At 37.7% G+C, this 20,234-nt stretch overlaps 1 protein-coding gene across 20 annotated transcripts in view; it reads right to left on the bottom strand.

Moving 5' to 3' along the window:
* The window catches only part of CREM (cAMP responsive element modulator), a 67,879-nt gene that overhangs the window by 8,974 nt on the left and 38,671 nt on the right, over positions 1–20,234 (bottom strand). For 7 of the 20 annotated variants that reach the window (XM_006063188.4, XM_044927374.2, XM_006063187.4 and 4 more), the window contains 3 exon segments: positions 19,092–19,189; positions 18,808–18,950; positions 10,380–10,568 (listed from right to left, as the gene is read on the bottom strand). In XM_006063188.4, coding sequence (XP_006063250.1) covers positions 10,380–10,568; positions 18,808–18,950; positions 19,092–19,189 — 430 coding nt within the window. 20 annotated transcript variants of the gene reach the window in all.

Raw genomic sequence — 20,234 nt, 5'->3', positions numbered from 1 at the left:
CAATAAACCCTGTAATGTATGTCAAAGTGTCTAGCACAGTGCCTGGCACATGGTAGGTTTTCAGCAAATGTTAGTTCCCTTCCTCTTCCCTTCCTTAAGTTCTGAAAGACAATATTCCAGATTATGCTTATAGTGTATATTAGTTCAAAGGCATATAACAACCATACATATGTTTCCCCCTGGAGTTTCCCTTCTAACAAACCTGGCTAATAGAAATGGTTGAAATGTGTGGCTCTTATTCCTTATTGTGCTTTTTAAAAAATATGCCTCTTAAAAAACTTTTAAAATTTCTACTATAAAAATTTATACTATATATATATGCTATCCCCTTAGAGAATAAATTATTAAGCAATAATAGAAAACATCCTTCTTAAGGTGTATAATCATTTAAAAGAGAACCTCAAAGGTGGAGAATCACAAATAAACAGATGGTACAATCTCATCAGCCTGGTGATAAGAAAACTGTCAAAGGTACTTATTTCTTTCTAACAAAGAAAAGAGGAAACCCAGCCAGATGCCTAGCTTGATAACTTCCAGAGTGAAACGATTTACCAACACCCCTATTGATGGTGATATCATTTGCTTATTTATTGAGTTCTCTGAGCACGTTAACTGAATCAAGATCTCTTTTTCTACACACAGCTCCTACCTTCATGTGTCACGTTGCTCTATGTGGCCAATCCCAAACACACTGGAGAAATGCAAGCAATGGAGGTGACTTAGCAGTCATACTGGTTAGCACGGGTTGCTTGCCCTGGCTCCAGCAAAGCAACAGCATCCTCATTTTCCTTTTCTGGTCCTCTTCCTCCCTGCCACCACACCAGGACTCAAAATGTCCAGACCAGGCGTGTCCTCGCCTGCTGTCTCACACCACCCAAAACTTCCCCTCCTCCACTGCCCCCCACTTTTCCCAGGTAAATGAAGTCCTATGTAAATGTAACTAAATACTGAACACTTTCAAATTTGTTATAATTCCTGTAACACATAGAATTGAGCCAGTACTATTTTTCATTAAGTTATCCATAAGGGACCTTCCTGAATTGTTTATTAAGTAAAATTCTTCAAGTGAAAAAAAGAAGTCCATGTAAAAGATGAAATTATGAATATAAAAATTTAAAGTTCTATACAATAGCAAATATATACTCTATCATCCTAGGATAGTAAGAATAAATATTCTAGAAAAAAGCAACGTGATATGGTGTGAACAGGACCCAACAAGGAGTCTGAAAATCCAAAAGAGTTCATCGCTTGCTAACTCGGTGAGCTAGAAGAGCTTCACCCGCTCTGATCCCTGTTCAGTTAGATGCAAATAAGGGTAACATCATCCGCAGTCAGTACCTCAGTGACAAAGCATGGAAAGTGCTTCTCCTCTCACCTATTTAAACATGGTTTCCTCAATGGGGACTTTCCTGATCCCTTAACCCTGTTACCTGCTTCTCGTGGTCTCTCATGCTCTGCCAGCTTTCTTATAGCACTCGCCACATTTGTATTTGTTTATTTGTAACAGTAAGTTACAGATTTTTTTTAAGTTTACATAAATGCAAAGTATCATCATAATTATTTTATTAGGCACCATATTCATATAGGCATATAAAACTGGGCAAAGTGAAACAAGCATCCAAAATTGTATTTCATTAAAATGTTTTTTCAAAACTAGTGGGAAAATAACACAATGGCAATTTCTGTATACTTTCCATGCAGTTACAGCCTGATCCAAAACATCTTTTCATGTGAAAATCTCCAAACAAAAACCTTTTCCAGCAGCCCCTTTTCACAAAGGTGAAATGTATCCTTATTCTCATGCATCAAATACTAATTAAGATACTATTTTCCAAATTTGAATAAGTTGTAACTTTTTAACAATTCAGAAATCCAGGCTGAATACCATGACAAAAACTATTTCTGATAAAAATTTAAAGTATAACCAACAGAATCAATCATATAATTCTATAAACCATGGATATTCACTCTCACATTCAATTCCATGATCCTATAAGCAAATCCTCCTAAAACCTTTTCCAGGCCAATCATTATTCTGGAGCCTGATTCTGGTCTAGATAAGCTTTTCAAACTATAAGTTGTAGACCATAAGTAATTCATTAGTTTCATGGGTCAAGAATGGCATTAAAAAAAAGAATAGAATACACAAGTATATCACAGAGCATAAGCACTATTTTTGAAACTGTTTTATATAACGGTACTTGTTTTATATAAACACACACACACACACACAGTCTACTGCAGCATGATGTCAAATGTGCATCATGGTCAAAACCGGGTGGGGACGGTCCCCTGGAGAAAGGAACAGCAACCCACTCCAGTATTCTTGCCTGGAGAATCCCATGGACAGAGAAGCTTGGTGGGCCATAGTCCACAGGGTCACAAAGAGTCGGACACGACTGAAGAGACTTAGCACACGTGGTCAAAAAGTTGGCAAGTCAAAGATCCAGTTCCATCCACTCCCTTCAAAATCCGAATGGAGAGGGGGTGAAACTGGGAGTCCAAAGGTGGGGCCCAGAGCTCACTACTGCCTTCAAAAGGCCCCTTAAATCCTAGGTTTTGGGAGCTCCTCAAAAAAGCAAATAAAATATGCTTTTCATTCTCAAATAGCATTTTAAACAGAACTGATTCTGTGAGAACTGACCAGATTTCCAAAAATAATGATTTCTGAAGACACAGTGAGGTCTTGTGAAAAACATTTGAGATTTTAAAAATTTCAGCATTCTGAAAATTTTAAATTGGAATGGGTAAATCAGGTATAAGCATTGTGGGCAAAACTGTGAGAAAAAAATCTTTTCAAGGATAGTAGTATGTACACTCTGTAAACATAAATGTTCTCTTATTTACAAGCAATGGTTAAAAATGTATACACATTTTTACTTTAAAATTTAATGTTTAAATATATTCCAGTTATTCTCCAATCATTTAATTTTATTTTTTGCTATGATTTGTTTCTCATATTTGGACATGAAAATTGGAATTAAAGGCTTAGTAAAGAAAAATACACACCAACTAATGATTTTTAGAAAATAAATGCATGCACAAAAATGCCTTTGGTCCTAAAATCATAATGACACGCAGTGTTTGAGATTAAGTCCATCTATCTCTTACAATAAGTCTGTCATCTGAGGGCTTCTGTGATCTATAGCACTTCCAAAACCTCAACCTCACAAAAACTTCTTTGAGAAAAACAATTTAACACAGGCTTTACTTGCTCAAGACAATGGAATGTTCCCTTCGGGAAGAGAGCGAGATCCACCGAGAGAACAGCTAAAAGGTGTTTACAGTAACCCTGTCTTAAGAAATTAGGCTGCAAGTTTAGTACGGGTCTGGCACTCAACTGCAAGTCACTGAATCACAAGCATTACCTGTAACTGAGAGCATCAACCCCGGGAAGAAGTGAAGGCGGGGGTGGGGTAGGTGGGGGGCGGCCAATCAAAGACTTGCACTCCCCGGGCCAAGCACGAGCGGGCGCTCGGTCCCCAGGCACCTGCGCAGGCTGCTTGGCCCCGCCGGGCACACACTTACCTGGGGCGCAACGTGAAGGCAAGGCTCACGGGACCTGCTGGGAGCTAAGGGCGCCGTCGGGGAGGGTGGCCGCCCCCACCTGCGCGCGGCCGAGCGGAAAGAACTGAGTCAATTACGGCGTGACTTGGACTGACGTCAGCGTGCAGCTCGCCTGCAGTTTAACTTTCCACTCCTCGCTGCACCGATTCCAGGAAATGTAATGACGTAGGCCCTCTGAACCCTGTGAGCTGAGCAGCAGACCGTTTTCCACAGGACGGAAGGAACGGCAGGCTCACCAACACCCTTGACGCACTGGGTTCCTTATTCTGTTTTGCAGCTACATTTGAACACAGCGTGAAAAAAATCGGAAGCTGACTTTGACTTTTTTTTTTTTTAACAACTTGAACAGAATGTGTGTTTCACTCGCAGCTGCATTGGATCTGCAACAGGTTGCAGATGAATCAACAGCTTATTTTAGTAGAGCAAATGGAGAGAGAGAGGGGGGCGTGGGGTGGGGGCTGGGGGGCGGCGGATTACCGCTTTGGCTAAGGAAGCAGCTCAGAACTGAGGAAAAAAGCAACTACACTCAGATGCCTTCACAGGGTGCCGAGCAGATACGGTTACAGATTAGAAGAAACATCTTACTTCTCAGCTACTAGAAAGTTGATACTTTGGGAAACACTGAAGAGGTCCCTAAATAATTTTTCTAAACTTTAAAAACAATTCTGCGGAATGTAAACCCCTCTTTAAAATTCTTACCTGTTTCATCCCCAGTTACAGCCATGATGGGCTTCTGCATACAGCACCGCCTGGCTTCCCCTGCCGCGGGTCCACATAAAGTGTTCCAAACCAGCAAGCTCGTGCGGCGTGAGTAGGAGTACTGACATCACAATGACATCACTAGCCTATCACTGCCATCAATTTGCTTTGTCACACACGAGCTCACTGAAACCAAACCCTATTAAAACCCTTCCTGTAATAAATCATCTCAGTGTTCTAGTTCCTCATTTTACATAAAAATCGAGTTGGGCTCTGGCAAAAAACAACAACAAAAAAAACCATTTTACTAGCATTAAAAGTTACCTGGTTGTTTTTTATGGGGCTACTTTTAATTATTGTTATGTCCAATGTTTCTAAGTAAGCAAAGTAGGCATAAACCTTAAATATTTTTCTTAACTCATAGAAAGATAAAAAGCACTTAACAGATTAAAAAAAAATTGACAATCAGCCCAGAAAAATGCTGTGAAATACACAGAAGTGTATTTCATTGACGCTTCTAAACTCACCAGGTAAGGAATACCCAGCCACCTTAGTTGACTTAATAAATTTTTATTTGCTACAATACCATAAAATCCAGCTGTTCCTAGGATGACACAGAATTTGCTAATTTCACTTGAAGGAAATGCATACTGAAATTTTAAAAATTCACTCTGCCAAAAGTAACAAGTATTATATAAATTCCTCCAGAAAAATTAGATTGAATCATATGAATTAGCTGATAATTAACCTTTTTGGCCCATAAAAATAGCAATTTCATGTGGCTCAATCTAATATGCTATTTTACTCAATTAAAATCCCTTGAAAAGAATTTTGTGGTTTATAAAACTCATAAATAAACACAATTACTATTCATACATTTAAAAAATACATCCAGTTTTATTTGGATCACTTAGTAAAGGTTCAGCATATGAAGAGCTGGATCATTGCTGGAAATTCAACTATTACAAAGTTAGACAAAAGACTGGCACATGTTCAACAGAAAAACAGACTACAGCCCTGGGGAAGAAAATCATCTACATCTCTCCTGCACAAAAATAAGTGATCTGTCACTGATCTTCTGTCCTTATCAGTGGGCTTACAAAGTTCATTCCCTGTAGGACTAGGATTCAATTCAATGTTACCTCAGTGAAAGGGTATTCATTCCACTACCTCCTTCTTTCTTTATTCAATGAAGTACTTCTAGTAAGGCAGAGACTTCACATTCAGACACTTGGGAGGCAAAACATGATGAAGGATCCATGGTTCTAGTAATTTTCCGAAGCACATAAACTAAAGACATCCTGACGAAGTAAGAAAGTCTGGAGACCGATGGAGAGTCCATGAGGGACTCTTCCATCCCAGCCATGCCTGAGGGCTTGGGTTCAGGACTGCTGATCAACTTTTATTTCAAATTTGAGAAAGTTCACATTGATTTTAATCTCAACATTTCTTTAAATTGGCACTTGGTTGCTCAAACCTATCTGTGTAAAAAAAAGGTGGGGGAGGTACTTGCCTGGTGGTCCAGTGGCTAAGACTCCCAATACAGGGGGCTTAGGTTTGATCCCTGGTCAGGGAACTAGATCCTGCATGCCGCAGCTAAGACTCAGAGGAGCCAAGTAAATAAATAGAAATATATTTTCTAAAAAGAGTAGAGGAAGGAAAGGAAGAAGGGGGGTTGGTTGCTTGGCTGACTACTGCTATTGGTACAGTTTTAATAAATCCCCTGGACTAGATAAACTTGGTTAATCAGCACATGGAACTAGTTAGTAACATTTTTACAGAGAGAGACTATTTCGCTTTCGTTCAGTAAATGGTTATCGACCATTACACGTCAGGGGTCCCAGCAGCCAGATGTAGAAGGTTGGGGAAGGCTGCCTAGGAAAGTGTTTCTCAGCATGAAGTGATGGGGGAAGTGCTCCTGCCAGGGTGAATAGCTTGAGGTGAGGCCCCTAGAGGGGAGAGGGCACATGGCACAGGACAGGAAAGGAAAGGAACTGCACAGAAGAGGGACAAATGTAGGGAGAAGTCCAGTGAGGAAGGAAAGCCTGGATCAAGCAGAGGCTTGGGCTTTGTTAGGGACTCTGACTCTAACAAGTTACGGGGTTACTTGTAACACAAGGATTTTGAGCAGAAGAGGTTGACGTGCTTACACACTTGAAAATTTTACAAACACTACTCTGAACTGCAGAAGGGAGAGCAGAATGGGAAAGAGGAAATGCTGGAGACAGAGACTTTTGTTCCTAAGAAATATTAGTAGCTCCCAAAATCACTGGGAAGGATGAGTAAAGGGAGCCTAGCTAAACTCTCAGGAGCAATCCAAAACACCAGGTCAACAAGGGAGCTGCTGCTTCTGGCATGAGGAAGAAAATCAGGGTGCTGCTCCATAGCCGCCAGCTTCAGGGCAGCCACTGGGCAGTGGCCAGGGATCGCCAAGGTCCGGAAAGAGGACTGTGACAGTGGAGGTGGGGAGGAATGAAGAGACGGGCTCTTGAGCAAGGAGGAGGGATGAAGACAGGGCGGGAGAGTGACAGGTGACACCCAGGATTCCGCATGAAGCAACAGGATGGACAGTTACTGAATGAAATAGGGTAACAAGGGGAAGTGGGGTGGGAAAAATTAATGTGGGGTTTTGGACTTCAGGCGTCAAGAGATGTGAGCCGGGAGCAGGGATGAGGTCATCCAGAGAGAGCACTCAAGCCAGGCGGAAGAGGGCCCAGGATGCAGCCTGAGCACCACCACAACCACCAGCACCTGGGAGCTGGGCCGAGGGGACCGGAAGAGGGGCAGGGCTACCCAGGAAGTGAAGAAGCAGAGGTCAGCAGTGCTAAATACTGCAGAGGGAGGGGGCCATCGAGATGACGCCAGAGACAATAAAACTAGTACTATTTCTATCTAACACAAGCAAAGTAAAAAAGTACAGGTAATCAGCATAATTACAGGACCATAGGTATAGCTTATTCAGATGATCCAGAATGCCTTTGTATTATTATTAAATTTTTATCTAAACTGTTTAGAAATAAAAGTATGAAACACTGTCAGACCCCTGGGGTCTAGAAAGCTGTTTAAGAAGTAGTCATTTATAAACTTCTGTTGTACAGGAACACTTTGCATTCAAAAGCATTATGTGGCATAATGTGAAAAAAAAAAAAAAAAGATGAGGACAGAGACTCACAGGGAAACTGCTGTGACCTTTCAAGGGGCTGACAGGGTGGAAGGTGGAAAGAGAGTAAGACAAGAACGCCCACGGACCCTGCTATGTTTAAGGAAGAAGTAGAACCCCTGGCCACCATTATTTTTCAGATGGAGTAGGAGAAGATAAAAGTAAAGGCAAGGAGAAAGAACAAGAGGAAAATTTATTTTTATCTTATTTGTGTTTGATATAAACATTCATGTAGGATCACAGGGAGATTCACCAAGAGTCAGAATATTATTAGCAGTAGAAGTAATTCAAGTTTTAGCAAGGTTCATAGATAAAAGATAAACTTAAAAAAAAAAACCAATTATTTCTCTATACCAGCAACCAGAAAATGTAACAAAGAGCTACCACTCCTAATAACAAAAACAAAAACCCGACCCCACCAAGTATTTAAGAATTGAACACTGTTCAGAGTATGAGAGGACCCCGCCCCCATGGAGAAAATTTTAAACTGTTACAAGAAGTTAAGATCTGAATAAGTTATGCTCTGTTTGGTGGGAATATAAATTGGTGCAGCCACTATGGAAAACTCTATGGAGGATCCTCAAAAAATTAAGAATCAAACTACCCTATGATCCAGCAATCCTACTTCTGGGTATTTATCTGAAGAAAATAAAAATACTATCTCAAAAAGATATCTATACCCTCATGTTCACTGCAGCAATAATTACAATAGCCAAAACATGGAAACAATCTAAGTGTCTATCGACAATTAAATAAATAAGACATGGTATATGTGTGTGTGTATATATATATATTTTTCAATCAACTGTAAAAAAGAAGGAAATTCTGCCATTTGTGACAGCACAGATGGACCCTGAGAAGAGCATTATGCTAAGTAAAATCAGTCAGACAGAGAAAGACAAATGCTGGATGATATCACTTATATGTGAAATTTAAACAAACAAAACTCAGACTCAAAGACAAAGAGAGCAGACTGGTGGATGCCAAAGGTGGGGCATGGGGGAGAGCAAAAAAGGGTGAAGGGGATGTCAAAAGGTACAAATTCTAGTTATAAAATAAGTCCCAGGAATGTAAAGTACAAATTGGTGACTCGAGTTACTAACATTGTGTTGTATGTTTGGAAGGTACTAAGAGTAAGTCTTAAAGGTCCTCAGCACACACAAAAAAAGTCTGTAACTATACACGGTTAAGTATGTTACAATAAATAGCCTTAGCACGGCGATCACTAGCTGTGACTGTACAATTGTAGGATCCTTATGTTGTACACCTGAAAGTAACAAAAATGTTAAGTGTCAGGTATACCTCAATAAAAAAAAAGACTTCAGTTCTCCCTAAGTCAATTGATAAATTAAGTGTAATCTCATCATTGGTTTTCTTACTGTATTATACTATTAGTATTTAGAAATTCAACCTTATTCCCAATGCATATGAGAGAACTATAGTTCACAAAAGCGAAAACAGCACTACAAACAAAAAGTTAAAAAGACAAAAAGGGGCGCTTGTTCTGTGACAACAAAAGCAGTGTAGCGCTGGCAGCAGCAGCGAGAGCGCTGACATTTCCCGACTGCACAAGCCTACTTGCTGCACAGCTAAGACGGCGCATAACTGGCCGCGTATGCGGAGAGAAAAAAATAAAAACAGGTCTTCACCCAACGCTACACACAGAGGTGGATCACAGGTAGATTAACAACGTAATGTGAAAGGTACCATAAAGCTGACAGAATCAATGCAGAAAAATATCCTTTGTGACTTATGGAAGAAAAAGACTTGTTAACGCCCCCCCCCCAAATATAAGACTTACGTGTGTATTATTGATGCACAACACAAAACATTAAAAAAAAACTCTCCTTCTTAAAGTAGCAAGTTTTCAGTAGATTTTCCATATTAAAAAAAGATAAAAGGAAAAGAAATGAGAGCATTCTTTATGATTTTTCATTTAGGTATAAAGGATTTATGAGTATCAGATAAATAGAATGGGTGCTTTAATTTTATATTTAAAAGAAAACATTAAAGCACTGGGTAAATACTAGTGATTTTTTTTAACTCCATAAATATCACCAGTTTAGCTTTTCATACACTTTTATTATACTCCATACAGTGCCCCAAATACTTCAGCGTAAATCTAAATTATCAAGAGACTCATCGATTGTAATCTTCTGTTTTCTATACTTGCAAAACTTTCAAACTAAAAGAACTGATGTTACTCCCCACCCTTAAAATTAGTGCAAATAGACCAAGGGGAATTTTTTGAAAGTTGCATTGAACACATTATAGTTATTTGAGCACAACTGAATGAAATAAAAAATACTGTATACTTCAATTTTCATTGAAATCTTAGGTTACCCTAAAAACTTAAGGGTATATATCACATACCCTTAAGTGAATGAAGAGTGCATTAAGAATACCCTTAATGAAGAGTGCTTCATTTCACTACTCTTAGCTTTAACGAGAGATAGAATAGGTACCTCAGAATTCAAATGTACTAAAAATGCTCGAAAGAAAGCACAAAATCAGCATTTGTTTTTAAAATAAGATGTCTAGAAAGTAGGCTTGAGTGTAACAACTGGGGAAAAACCCAAATTCAGTGCATTGTGGACTGAATACTTAAGTCTTCCTAAGACTAGGTACTAAAAACATATTCGGTACATTTCTAATACCCAGAGGAAGAATATTTACTTAAAAACTTCATGTTTCCAACTCCTTTTTTTCCACTGTTACTCTGAATTTAACTTTAGAGCCAATAAAATCTGCTAAAAATTGAAAACTGTATAGTTTATTTAACTTTTGGTTTAGTATGCTAAAATACTTCTCCAAGCCTTTTTAAGTCCTCTCTACCCCCACTCCCTCCCCAAATCTACATCCTGTATGTTTCAGAGAACTATGAAATCACCATTAAATGGCGTGCTCTAGTAACCCACAGGTATTCTAAATGTATTAGATGAATGACATATACCTTGAACCACCACCTGGCTGCCTGGGACAAAGAACTGCTGTGTGCCATCTGCTGACTGTGCTGCGTACTGCACAATTGTAGCACCTGGTGGAGGAGCTCCTGAATTTGTCATTGTTAATGCCTGCAGTCCCTGAACACCATCAGATCCTGGGTTAGAAATCTGGATTGTTCCACCTTGGGCTATAGCAACTTAACAGAAAAAGAAAACAAGTATTAGACAATTTCAAGATTTGTTCTTAACAACCCCATATTGGAAGAATATATACTCTGGACCTATATATGACCAAAGCTTCTCATTCTCGTTACCCTTAATTCTCTATGCTAGATTGATCAAGGGACCCTCCTTCATGGGACAACACAGTGGAAAAGCTCAAAACACTTGAAAATGTTTTATATTCAGAACTGCCTGAAATACACAGAACTCAAGGAGTTCTTCCTCCTCCCTGGCATCCATATATATATATATAGTATTTAAGAGGAAGAATGGAGATGCTGGCAGGGATAAAGTCCAGGTTTTGACTTTCTCCTTTCTTTCTCATATATTATTAGTTATAAACAACATTCTTCTAAGATTTAAGAAATGGTCAGTTAAATTCCATCAAGCATCATAATTACAATAAAGTTGTACCTGCAGCTAACTACTTGCCTAATTTATCATCAAAAGTACCTTTTAATGGAATATATATTTAATATATAGCTTTAAAGCCTATATGTATTTATTAAAATATGTGTACTTATATATTTAATAAAACATATGTGTGTATATATACATTTAGACATGAGGTTTTAAAGTGCAAGTCTATAAAACTGTAACTTTTTACCATTTTGATTATGTCAGGAGAATCCTGAAATATAAAATGCTAAGTCAGAAAGAACCTTAAAAGGTAACTGTATGGAAAGAATTTGTGCTACAGTATTTACCTCTATAAAATATCTTAAATAACTGTAGCTATGGCAAAAGATATGAGGTAGACTTCCCTTAAATATAGAGGCTTACCAACCATGTTTAAAAGCTGACAAATTAACAGAAAGTTTCAAAAGAATAACTGATCAAATGTTATGTTTTAAAATTTTACTCTAATAGACAAAGAAGTACTATTGAAAATATCTGAGAGCTCTATATACTTTAACATAAAGATGACTCCGTGTTTTAGTTTAGACACTAGAGGTTAAGTGGAACAAGGGCTAGTCTTTAAAAAAAAATCACATATAAACAGCTAACTAGACTTTACAATGAAGATAGAAGTTAACACATAATCAGAGTAACATGACCCTTATAATTTAATGTAAGTGCCCTACAGGAATGCTGTGGTAGTGTCTAAGGTATATTCTGAATATTTCAGAGTCATTTTCTAACTTTGTTATGGCATCTAAGCAAAGGTGACAATCTGATTGGATAAACCTGTCAGAACTATTAGTAACAATAACCACCACCACCACCACCAAATCTTCAGTTCTTTGACCTAAAGTTCTAGGGCCAACACAGAAAGATGAGTTAACATTTTAAAAAAAGATTTCAACACAGAGGCACTATCTGGTTTTAGCTCACTGGCAGGCTACCACAAGATTGATAGAAACTGAAGAATCAGTTACCAAAATGTCAATAGTTGAGAAACTCTGAAGCAATCTCACTTTATTTGTCTCGTTCATCTACAGCATTATATTTCGTACACATTTTCAAAACAACATTTCACCATGACTGTCCAAAGATTTCAAGGGTCTCAGGACTCACTCTTAATAATAAAAGGGTTTGAGAGAAATCTAAAAAAGAAGAGATATCGCCTTCTTGGATCTTCATGGCTGGACATGAATGAATGTCATATGTTGTTATATATTTGAATGCATATTTTCAGTTGATAGTTGGATGTCAAAGAAACAGTGCTTTATAAAGAACAGGCATGGGCAGTGTACCCACCATGTTAAGAAGCACAGAGCCTAGCACACAGCACGCACTCAATAAATATGATTGATGAGTGAATGGCTATCATTTCCTCAAGACAGGACAGATTAAAAACTTAAGCCACATGTGAGTGTCGAAGAGTTAAAGTATGGTTTCAAGTTGTAATTATAGAACTTAATTTTCCATATTGACAATATTATCAAGCTTTTCAACTAGTAACAGATCTGAGTTGTTGCTTCCAAGGATAAGAACCATGAAATAGGTAGATAAAGATCCTTTCTTTCTTCTTTTCATACTTCATTTTTTTTACTCTTTTAGTTTTCAATGTTTTCCCAAAAGATCTAACCAAATTTCTTTGCTTTCACGCTGTGAAAAACTGAATCTGTTCTTATCGTTTTATTTTTCTGATCATCATATAATTAGACATGAAAAACAAAAAGACAAGCAGCCACACAGAAGCTGGCTCTAGAGAGAAAATGTTTCTACTGATAAGTCTTGTCCTTCAGCCTTTTATTTTTTTTTATATCAAAGGCACTCTTGAGTTTGGCATAAGCAAATGACAGAGGGCTCTCCCATTTAAAAATATTATCTCTCAACTGACAATATCCCTAATGCTGAAAGATTTCTCAGTGCTTCAGGATACCGGAAATAGGCTTTGTGAGCATGTGTGTATATATTCAAAAGATGTGAGGAGGAAACTTTTTAGGTTACAGAAATTTTCAAGGATAGCATAAGATGTTTTCAATAAACACATCAATATAAATTAAGTAGTAGGAAAAACAAAAATGAAATTAACTGAGTGAGTTTAGTCATATCTTAGCTAATTATTAACTTTATAAACTTATGGAAATTTTCTAGTGAACATAAAAGGTAAAAGAATTTTGTGTCAGTTATTTGCCCTACCCACTTATTCCAAACCTTTTTTTTGTGGGGGTGGGGAGGTCTGGAGTATTTTAAAACCAATCTCAGACATCAGGTCTGGCAAATCATTTTAAAATAAAATCACTGGCCCATATCAAGGCCATTAGGAACCAATGAAAATAAAATAGCTTTGTATTTCCTACTGATTCCTAGGTCCTTGGGGACCTAGGTTTTACTCATGCTCTTTTGGACTGAAAGGGCCGCCCTGGTGGCTCAGACAGTAAAGAATCCACTTGCAATGCAGGAGACTTGGGTTTGATCCCTGGGTCAGGAAGATCCCCTGGAGAAGGGAATGGCTACCCATCCAGTATTCTTGCCTGGAGAATTCCATGAACAGAGCAGCCTGGTGGGCATGCAACTGAGGCATAAAAGCTTATACTTATGGCCACTTTATTGTTCGTAATGGAGAGCCTACACGGGCCTGTGTATAGTGGTTAGAATGCAAGCAGAGGTAAAGTAGTGTGTTATTTTAGGCCACTTAACACATGCACACTTATTTTCCTCTTCTAAGTAAGCCTTAATAACATTACGATTTGATGAAATAATCTCAACTGAAGGAAAACTGAATGGTTAGATTCCATGATCAGTTAAATTCTACCTCACTGTCCTTTCTGAGCTGACTCAAGCCTGATGGCATACTATCTGCTCATAGTACTGGCGGGCAGAGGTTAAGCTCTGGTATTCCAGTTGCTCTGGGATATGCCTAACTTTCTGCCCCCTAAAGTCTCAGGTGAACTTCACCCCAAAATTAAGTAGATGACTCTACTCTACACCCACAGACTGAATGTTTAACACACTGACCTTACATTAAAAAAAAAAAGTTTGTCTACAGAGAGTTTAATTCATTAGTTAAGAAGTGTTTTTCCACTAAGTCAGTTTTAGTGGTTACACAGATGTCTTCATATACATTCTGACATAGCCATGATATTTAGTGTCAAATCAGAATTAACAAGTATGGTCTCCCTAACCCCAACTTACCATATCCCATGGTAACCAGGATGATACCATACCAACTAGTCTAGGCAATGAATTCTTTAAAAATTCTTTGTATAAAAAACTGTTTAAAAAAATCTGCTACTTCTACTATTCACTGCCATGGCACACTTCTCTTCTTAGAGGAAGTAGTATCACTGAAGCAAGGAAAACACTACTTATAGGATGAAAATTCAAGAACTTTGGTAAAAAAAATTTAATTAAAAAATAATATTTTAAAGGCATATATAATCAATAAAGGAGGAAGAGAAAAATAAGGATGGAAACTGAAAAAAAAATTCATGACCAAATGAGGAAGAAGCAAAATTTAAGATTTCATCTGACCTCTTTTCACATGATACATCTTTTTAAATCTAAATCTGTATATATGAGCTAATTCAAACTACAGGATCTTCCCTATAGCTCAGACGGTAAAGAATCTGCCTGCAATGAAGAAGACCCAGGTTCGATCCCTGGGTCGGAAAGATCCTCTGGAGAAGGGAATGGCAACCCACTCCAGTATTCTTGCCTGGAGATTTCCATGGACAGAGGAGCCTGGCGAGCCAGTCCATGGGGTCGCAAAGAGTCGGACACAACCGAGCGACTAACACTACCACTACTACTATATATGAGCTAATTCAAACACATAAACATGTAAATGTTTAATTACTTATAATTTACAATTTAAAACCATCTTTATTCCAACTGCAATGAAAGGATTCATAAATAAAACCTCATTGAATGAACTTTAAAAAGGAATAGCCAAAAAAAAAAAAAAAAAAAGAAAGAACAGGCCTTATTCCAGTGAATTCTCAGAATGAAATTCAAAAAGTGAGCACAACACAGAAACTGTGAGTGCCTGAAAGACTAAAACAGCTGGGTGCTACAAGAACAGCAACACCAAAGTTAAAGAACCAGATTTACACTAAGCAGATACCATCCAAAGTCTGCTTTGAAAGGTACCTTGGGAGCACAGAAGCAAAGTCATTCCTAACAGTAATAAATGCAACTGCATTTACTTTGGAATGCACAAGCCGATCATGCCAATTCCTCTATGAAGAAATGGAATGGGTGTTTATTCATTTGAGCTTCCTGAGAATTCTGAATTCTTCAAGCAGGCCACAAAGGTCACAGATAACCTTTCTTCATAATGGTGGATTTAGGATGAACTTACTTACCGTTAGCATACAGATGAGTTAATAGAGACTCACTCTAACAAGATTCCTAGGAAAACAAAGTAGGAGCAAGAAAAGAGACAGAGATATTTAGGAAAAAAATAATTTGAAGTCTTGGATGATAGCCCTTAACTGGTAAGGGAAGAAGTAGGGTTAGCTCGACAATGGATTAAAAAAAAAATTGTCTTTAGAGAAAATTTAATGAAGAAACTTCAAACATTTAAATTTCTTTACCTGCAACAGCACAAATAGAATAACCACAACTTCTGTTCACGCATTCATTCCCACTCAATGCATGTCACGCAGCAAGTAACATTCTTTGCTAATTCTAAGACAGTCTGAACCACCATTGTTCAGAAATAGTCTCTTGAGACAAATTACAGTTTCTTTGACCAGAATGACTTAATTGGCATACAGCAAACCTGTGACTAACATCAGTACTTCCAGTAAAGTTTCGCAAGTGTAGCTCACTTTCTTGGTGTTGCAATAATGAATCCCTGCCTATTTTAAGTTATTTTCCCTACTCCTGGAAATAGCCTATTCTAACTTTCACTTCTTGCTTTTGTCATTTAAAAAATAAGTTGAAATAATAAGGCCAACTTCTATAAATATCTCACTTTCAACTACTAAAAATGCAACTGCTTGTATATGAGAAAACTTAAGCACACTTCATTTTTTTATTTTTTATTTTATTTCCTCAACTTTTACAGTTCCTTTGTATTTAACACCAATGAACTCACTGTATCAAATTAAAAAAATAATTAGTATAATAAATAATAATTATAATTTATATATAATAATTTTTGAAGTTTTTTTATCCATGGATAAAAGTTGAAGAAAGAATTAAAATCTTTTTATAATAAAAGTTTATAAAACAATCTCAAAACTAGGTACATATAAATACACAGAAAAATCTCCAGAAATTCTAGTAAAATAAACTCTAATCTAAAAACCAAAGGACACCAGTAACTCTATTTCTAAGATAGTTAAGAACATTTAATCATTAATTTCTGTTAAGCTACTGCTAGTAAGAAATGGTTGATGAAAATGGATCTTGTATAAATATACATTTAAAGCAAGGTCTTCTAAAGAAAAACTTAAATATTAGTATTCACTTGTCCAATGAAAGAATTATCAACATAAACAAGTGTCACTAAGTATCTAAGAAATTCGTTTTTAACATAGGCAATATCCCTTTTTTGAGAACCGATAAAATGGCAGTTTTTAACCTGCAGACAACACATATTGGACAAACACAACTTTTTATTAAAGTAGCTGCCAGGATCATACTGTATGGGTCCAAATTGAGAAAACTAAGTAACAAACTGTCCATGACATCTTATGGAGAAACTATATGGTAAACAGTAAATAAATATGCCTGAACTTCTATGCTAAGGAAAAAAAAATTGTCCATGACTTCTAATGTGGCAAATAAATCTATACCCTAATTTCTAAACATTTGATTTCCTAGTTCTCAACCAGAACCCTGACGCCACGCCCCCACACCCACATACTCCACACACAAGGCAGTGACAGCAACACTGAAGCCCCGGCTCTGAGCGCACGCTAAGAGCTCAACACACGCTGCGGGAGAGGACAGTTCAGTGACTGAGTGAGACACTGCCACAGCCGGCTTACCTTTCTCTGTTTCATGTCAAGAGCAGTATGTCTCTTCTGACATGAAGAGTCAAAAGATTTTACCCCCACAGGTAAAATCTGTTGTCTCCTTTTGTTCTCACATTAACCCTGAGCTTGGAAATTTAGTGTTAGTCACACTTCAAAGACTAAAAACCTGAGATGTGAAATTATACCAGGCAGTGACTGGCAGGACCATGTACCACCGCCTTCCCCATATCATCGCCAGCCTCAACATCCTCTCAACCCAACATGTTCTCACGACTCCAAATTCTCAGCTAATAATCTAGGCAAATTCACCCACAGCATCCTTGCCATGTCACTTAGAAACAGATCAATTACTGAGCAGAGTCAAGATATGCCAGAGAGATTTGTAAGATGCCAGCATCTTAATCACCCTTCAAACTTTAAGATATCTTACCATAATTTCAGCAGTAATTTCTAACATTTTCCCTGTCAAGACACAAAAGAGACATGATAAGATGGTAACAGCCCACTGCTCAAGGCCAGAGCTGACTAGCTAAGAGGTTTCAGCATCTCCAAGCCCCACCCAGTCACACTGGTTCTAAATTCCCACCATCTACTCCCATGGGTCAGACAGAAAAAGGCATATAAATCAGAGAAGTGATAAAAGAGAAATAAGGGGAAAACCTCAAGGTCTAATTCTTACAGACCGTGGAGAGTTCTCTTTTCCCAACATTGACTTTGGACATGTCCAGTCAGCGCTCTGTACAGGATGTGGACAAATTATATTATAGCCCAGTTCTGCCTAGTATCAGGGTAGGAGTTACCCAAAGAACCAGAATCACCAAAGCAGAATTGGCTTAATACTGCAGATCTACCACCATTAAAAGAAAAAAACTAATGACTGTATAAGGCTTTCCCACAGATTACAGCAGCCAGGTCTTAAGTTAAGACTTGAGATTTTTTTGTAGGTATTATTACTTTTTAAAGGGAAAACAGAAAATATATCTAAAATATTAACACTGTACTTGGATCAACACAGTCATTAACATCACACATACTTCTGTACCTAACTAGCTTTTTTAAAAAAACTTTTTTCCTGCCCTTTTCTCCCTTTTCCTCCCCACTTTTCTTTCTTTTTTTACTAAAGTATTTTTTATATCAAATGTTCTTGATTTAGGGAAAGACTAGTGCTTTAACTGGAGCACAAAGCACAGAACTAACAGCCCATTAAAATGCACAAGACTAAATGTGAATGTATCTGTTTATTTACAGCTTTTGGTGCTTAAAATTTCAAATAAAATGATCTGTCCAATTGCATTAGTTTAAAAAATAAGTCATTTTTCCATTCTCTTCTAGAAAAAGCTGCAGCACAAATCAACACAGTAGAGAGTAGTGAAAACAGAATTACATTTAAAACATAGTTTAGAAAACATAAGCACCTCTTTTAGATTAGTAAGTATAAGATGTAATTGTTGGTGACAAAGGTCAAGAACGAAATACAGACATTTATATCTTATTGTGTTCACATGCATCATAGAGACAAAAACAGTAAGTTTTAAGTGTTTACTAGATGTGAATACAAACATATAAATTAGAAAAACCTTCCCTTTATTTTGACGCCAAAGTTTTCTTCATTTAGTAATCAAAATTTTTTTGTTGTTATTTTTCAAAAGTATACGACAACTGTCAGTACAAAACTCTCACTTCTTTAACATGTACTTTTCACACTGTGATACACAATTTAGGTATTATGATGCAGTTTTTAAATGGAACAGTTTAGTGCCAAAACCCAAGCTGCTTCAGGGAAACAAGAGCCTGAAAGCTAGCACTACGTCATGTGGAATCGCCGCATACATACTGTATTGCCCCGTGCTAGTCTGATATATGCTAGTCGGCACTGCCATAGCAGCGATGTTCGGCGGTGTTCCCTCTTCCTCTGATTTTTCTTCTTCAATCTTGGGTACACCAGGCACATCAGAGGAAAGTTCATTCAGTATTTTTCTAAAATAGAATTCAACAATACAAAGAATTAAGATACATGAGTGAGATTTAAAACAGAAAAGCTATCAAGGGAGAATCGGAGGTATCTTTATTTCTCCCTTTTTGGAAAAACTTTTCATGACTGTAGGAAACTTAACTTACCTGTAAGAAGGTCTTCGTGAAAGGATTTCTCTACGTTTATGAGAATCAATTACACCTTCTGATTCTGCAGACTCATCTGTTTCTGCAATGGTTGCTACCTATAACACAAGAATTCCTGAGATGCATCATAAAACCCATGGTATCTCCTTCATTCACAACCCGGTGTCTGAAGGGGCTCTGCGTGCAGCACAAAGCCGGCACTGCCAACAGAGCACACTGAGCCGGGCTAGCCGTGCTCACAACCTGGCCCAGGACGGGAAGTGCAGACACTGACACTTGGCTGTAAACCAGCCTGTGTGCCAAGGATGACACAGACGACACATGCTACAGAAACACACGGTGCCAGACAGGCTTCAGGAAAACACTGAATGTAAGACACACAAGGCCTAAGCCCCAGCCCTGAAAATGTCTCACAAATCCAGCAGAGGGTGAGCTAGCAAGTGACAGAGGAGCAAATCCCACTGCTGACTTAGGCTGGGTCTTCAAATTACACATTAGATAGACCCAAAGAAGAAAGAATATTAAGTAGGTAAATACTTGTGTTAACAAGCCTGGTTAAAGTTATGAGTTATATTACAACAAGTAGGTTGGGCTTGATGTCAGTAGGTCTTGTCAAAATAAGGAATTACTCCTTAAAAGAAAGAGCAGTTTTAAATACAATTTCATTTTTTGAAGGAACAGTATAATAACATGAGTATTAAAGAAAGGAAACTAAAATAATAAATCTCTCCACAACATGACTGTTCTCAATATATTCAGCCATCTATCACAGGTTCTGAGTTTACAAAACTACCTATTAATATCATCTATCATCTAGTTCTGAGCTTACAAAACTCCTCCAATGAATATGATAAGGACATGGGATTTGATCTGGGTATAATCAAAAAATCATATTAAAATACCAACAATGTAAGCAGGAACATATACTTCCCAAGGCACATGGATGTGCATGTATGTTTGCCCACATGTATGATCATGCATCTTTGGTCATGGATACCTTATACATAAGCACACTTAGGCATGAAGAGAATCTTTAGAGAAACTATTGTTGCAGTCAGACAACCACACATCATCACCAACTATTTATCACTTTCCATTGGGCTTTCACACATCTCTTGTATAATCATAACCACCCCTTTGTGC

This window comes from Bubalus bubalis, chromosome 14 (genome assembly GCF_019923935.1).
Source record: "Bubalus bubalis isolate 160015118507 breed Murrah chromosome 14, NDDB_SH_1, whole genome shotgun sequence".
Lineage (NCBI taxonomy): Eukaryota > Metazoa > Chordata > Mammalia > Artiodactyla > Bovidae > Bubalus > Bubalus bubalis.
This window is presented reverse-complemented; position numbering and strand designations above follow the sequence as displayed.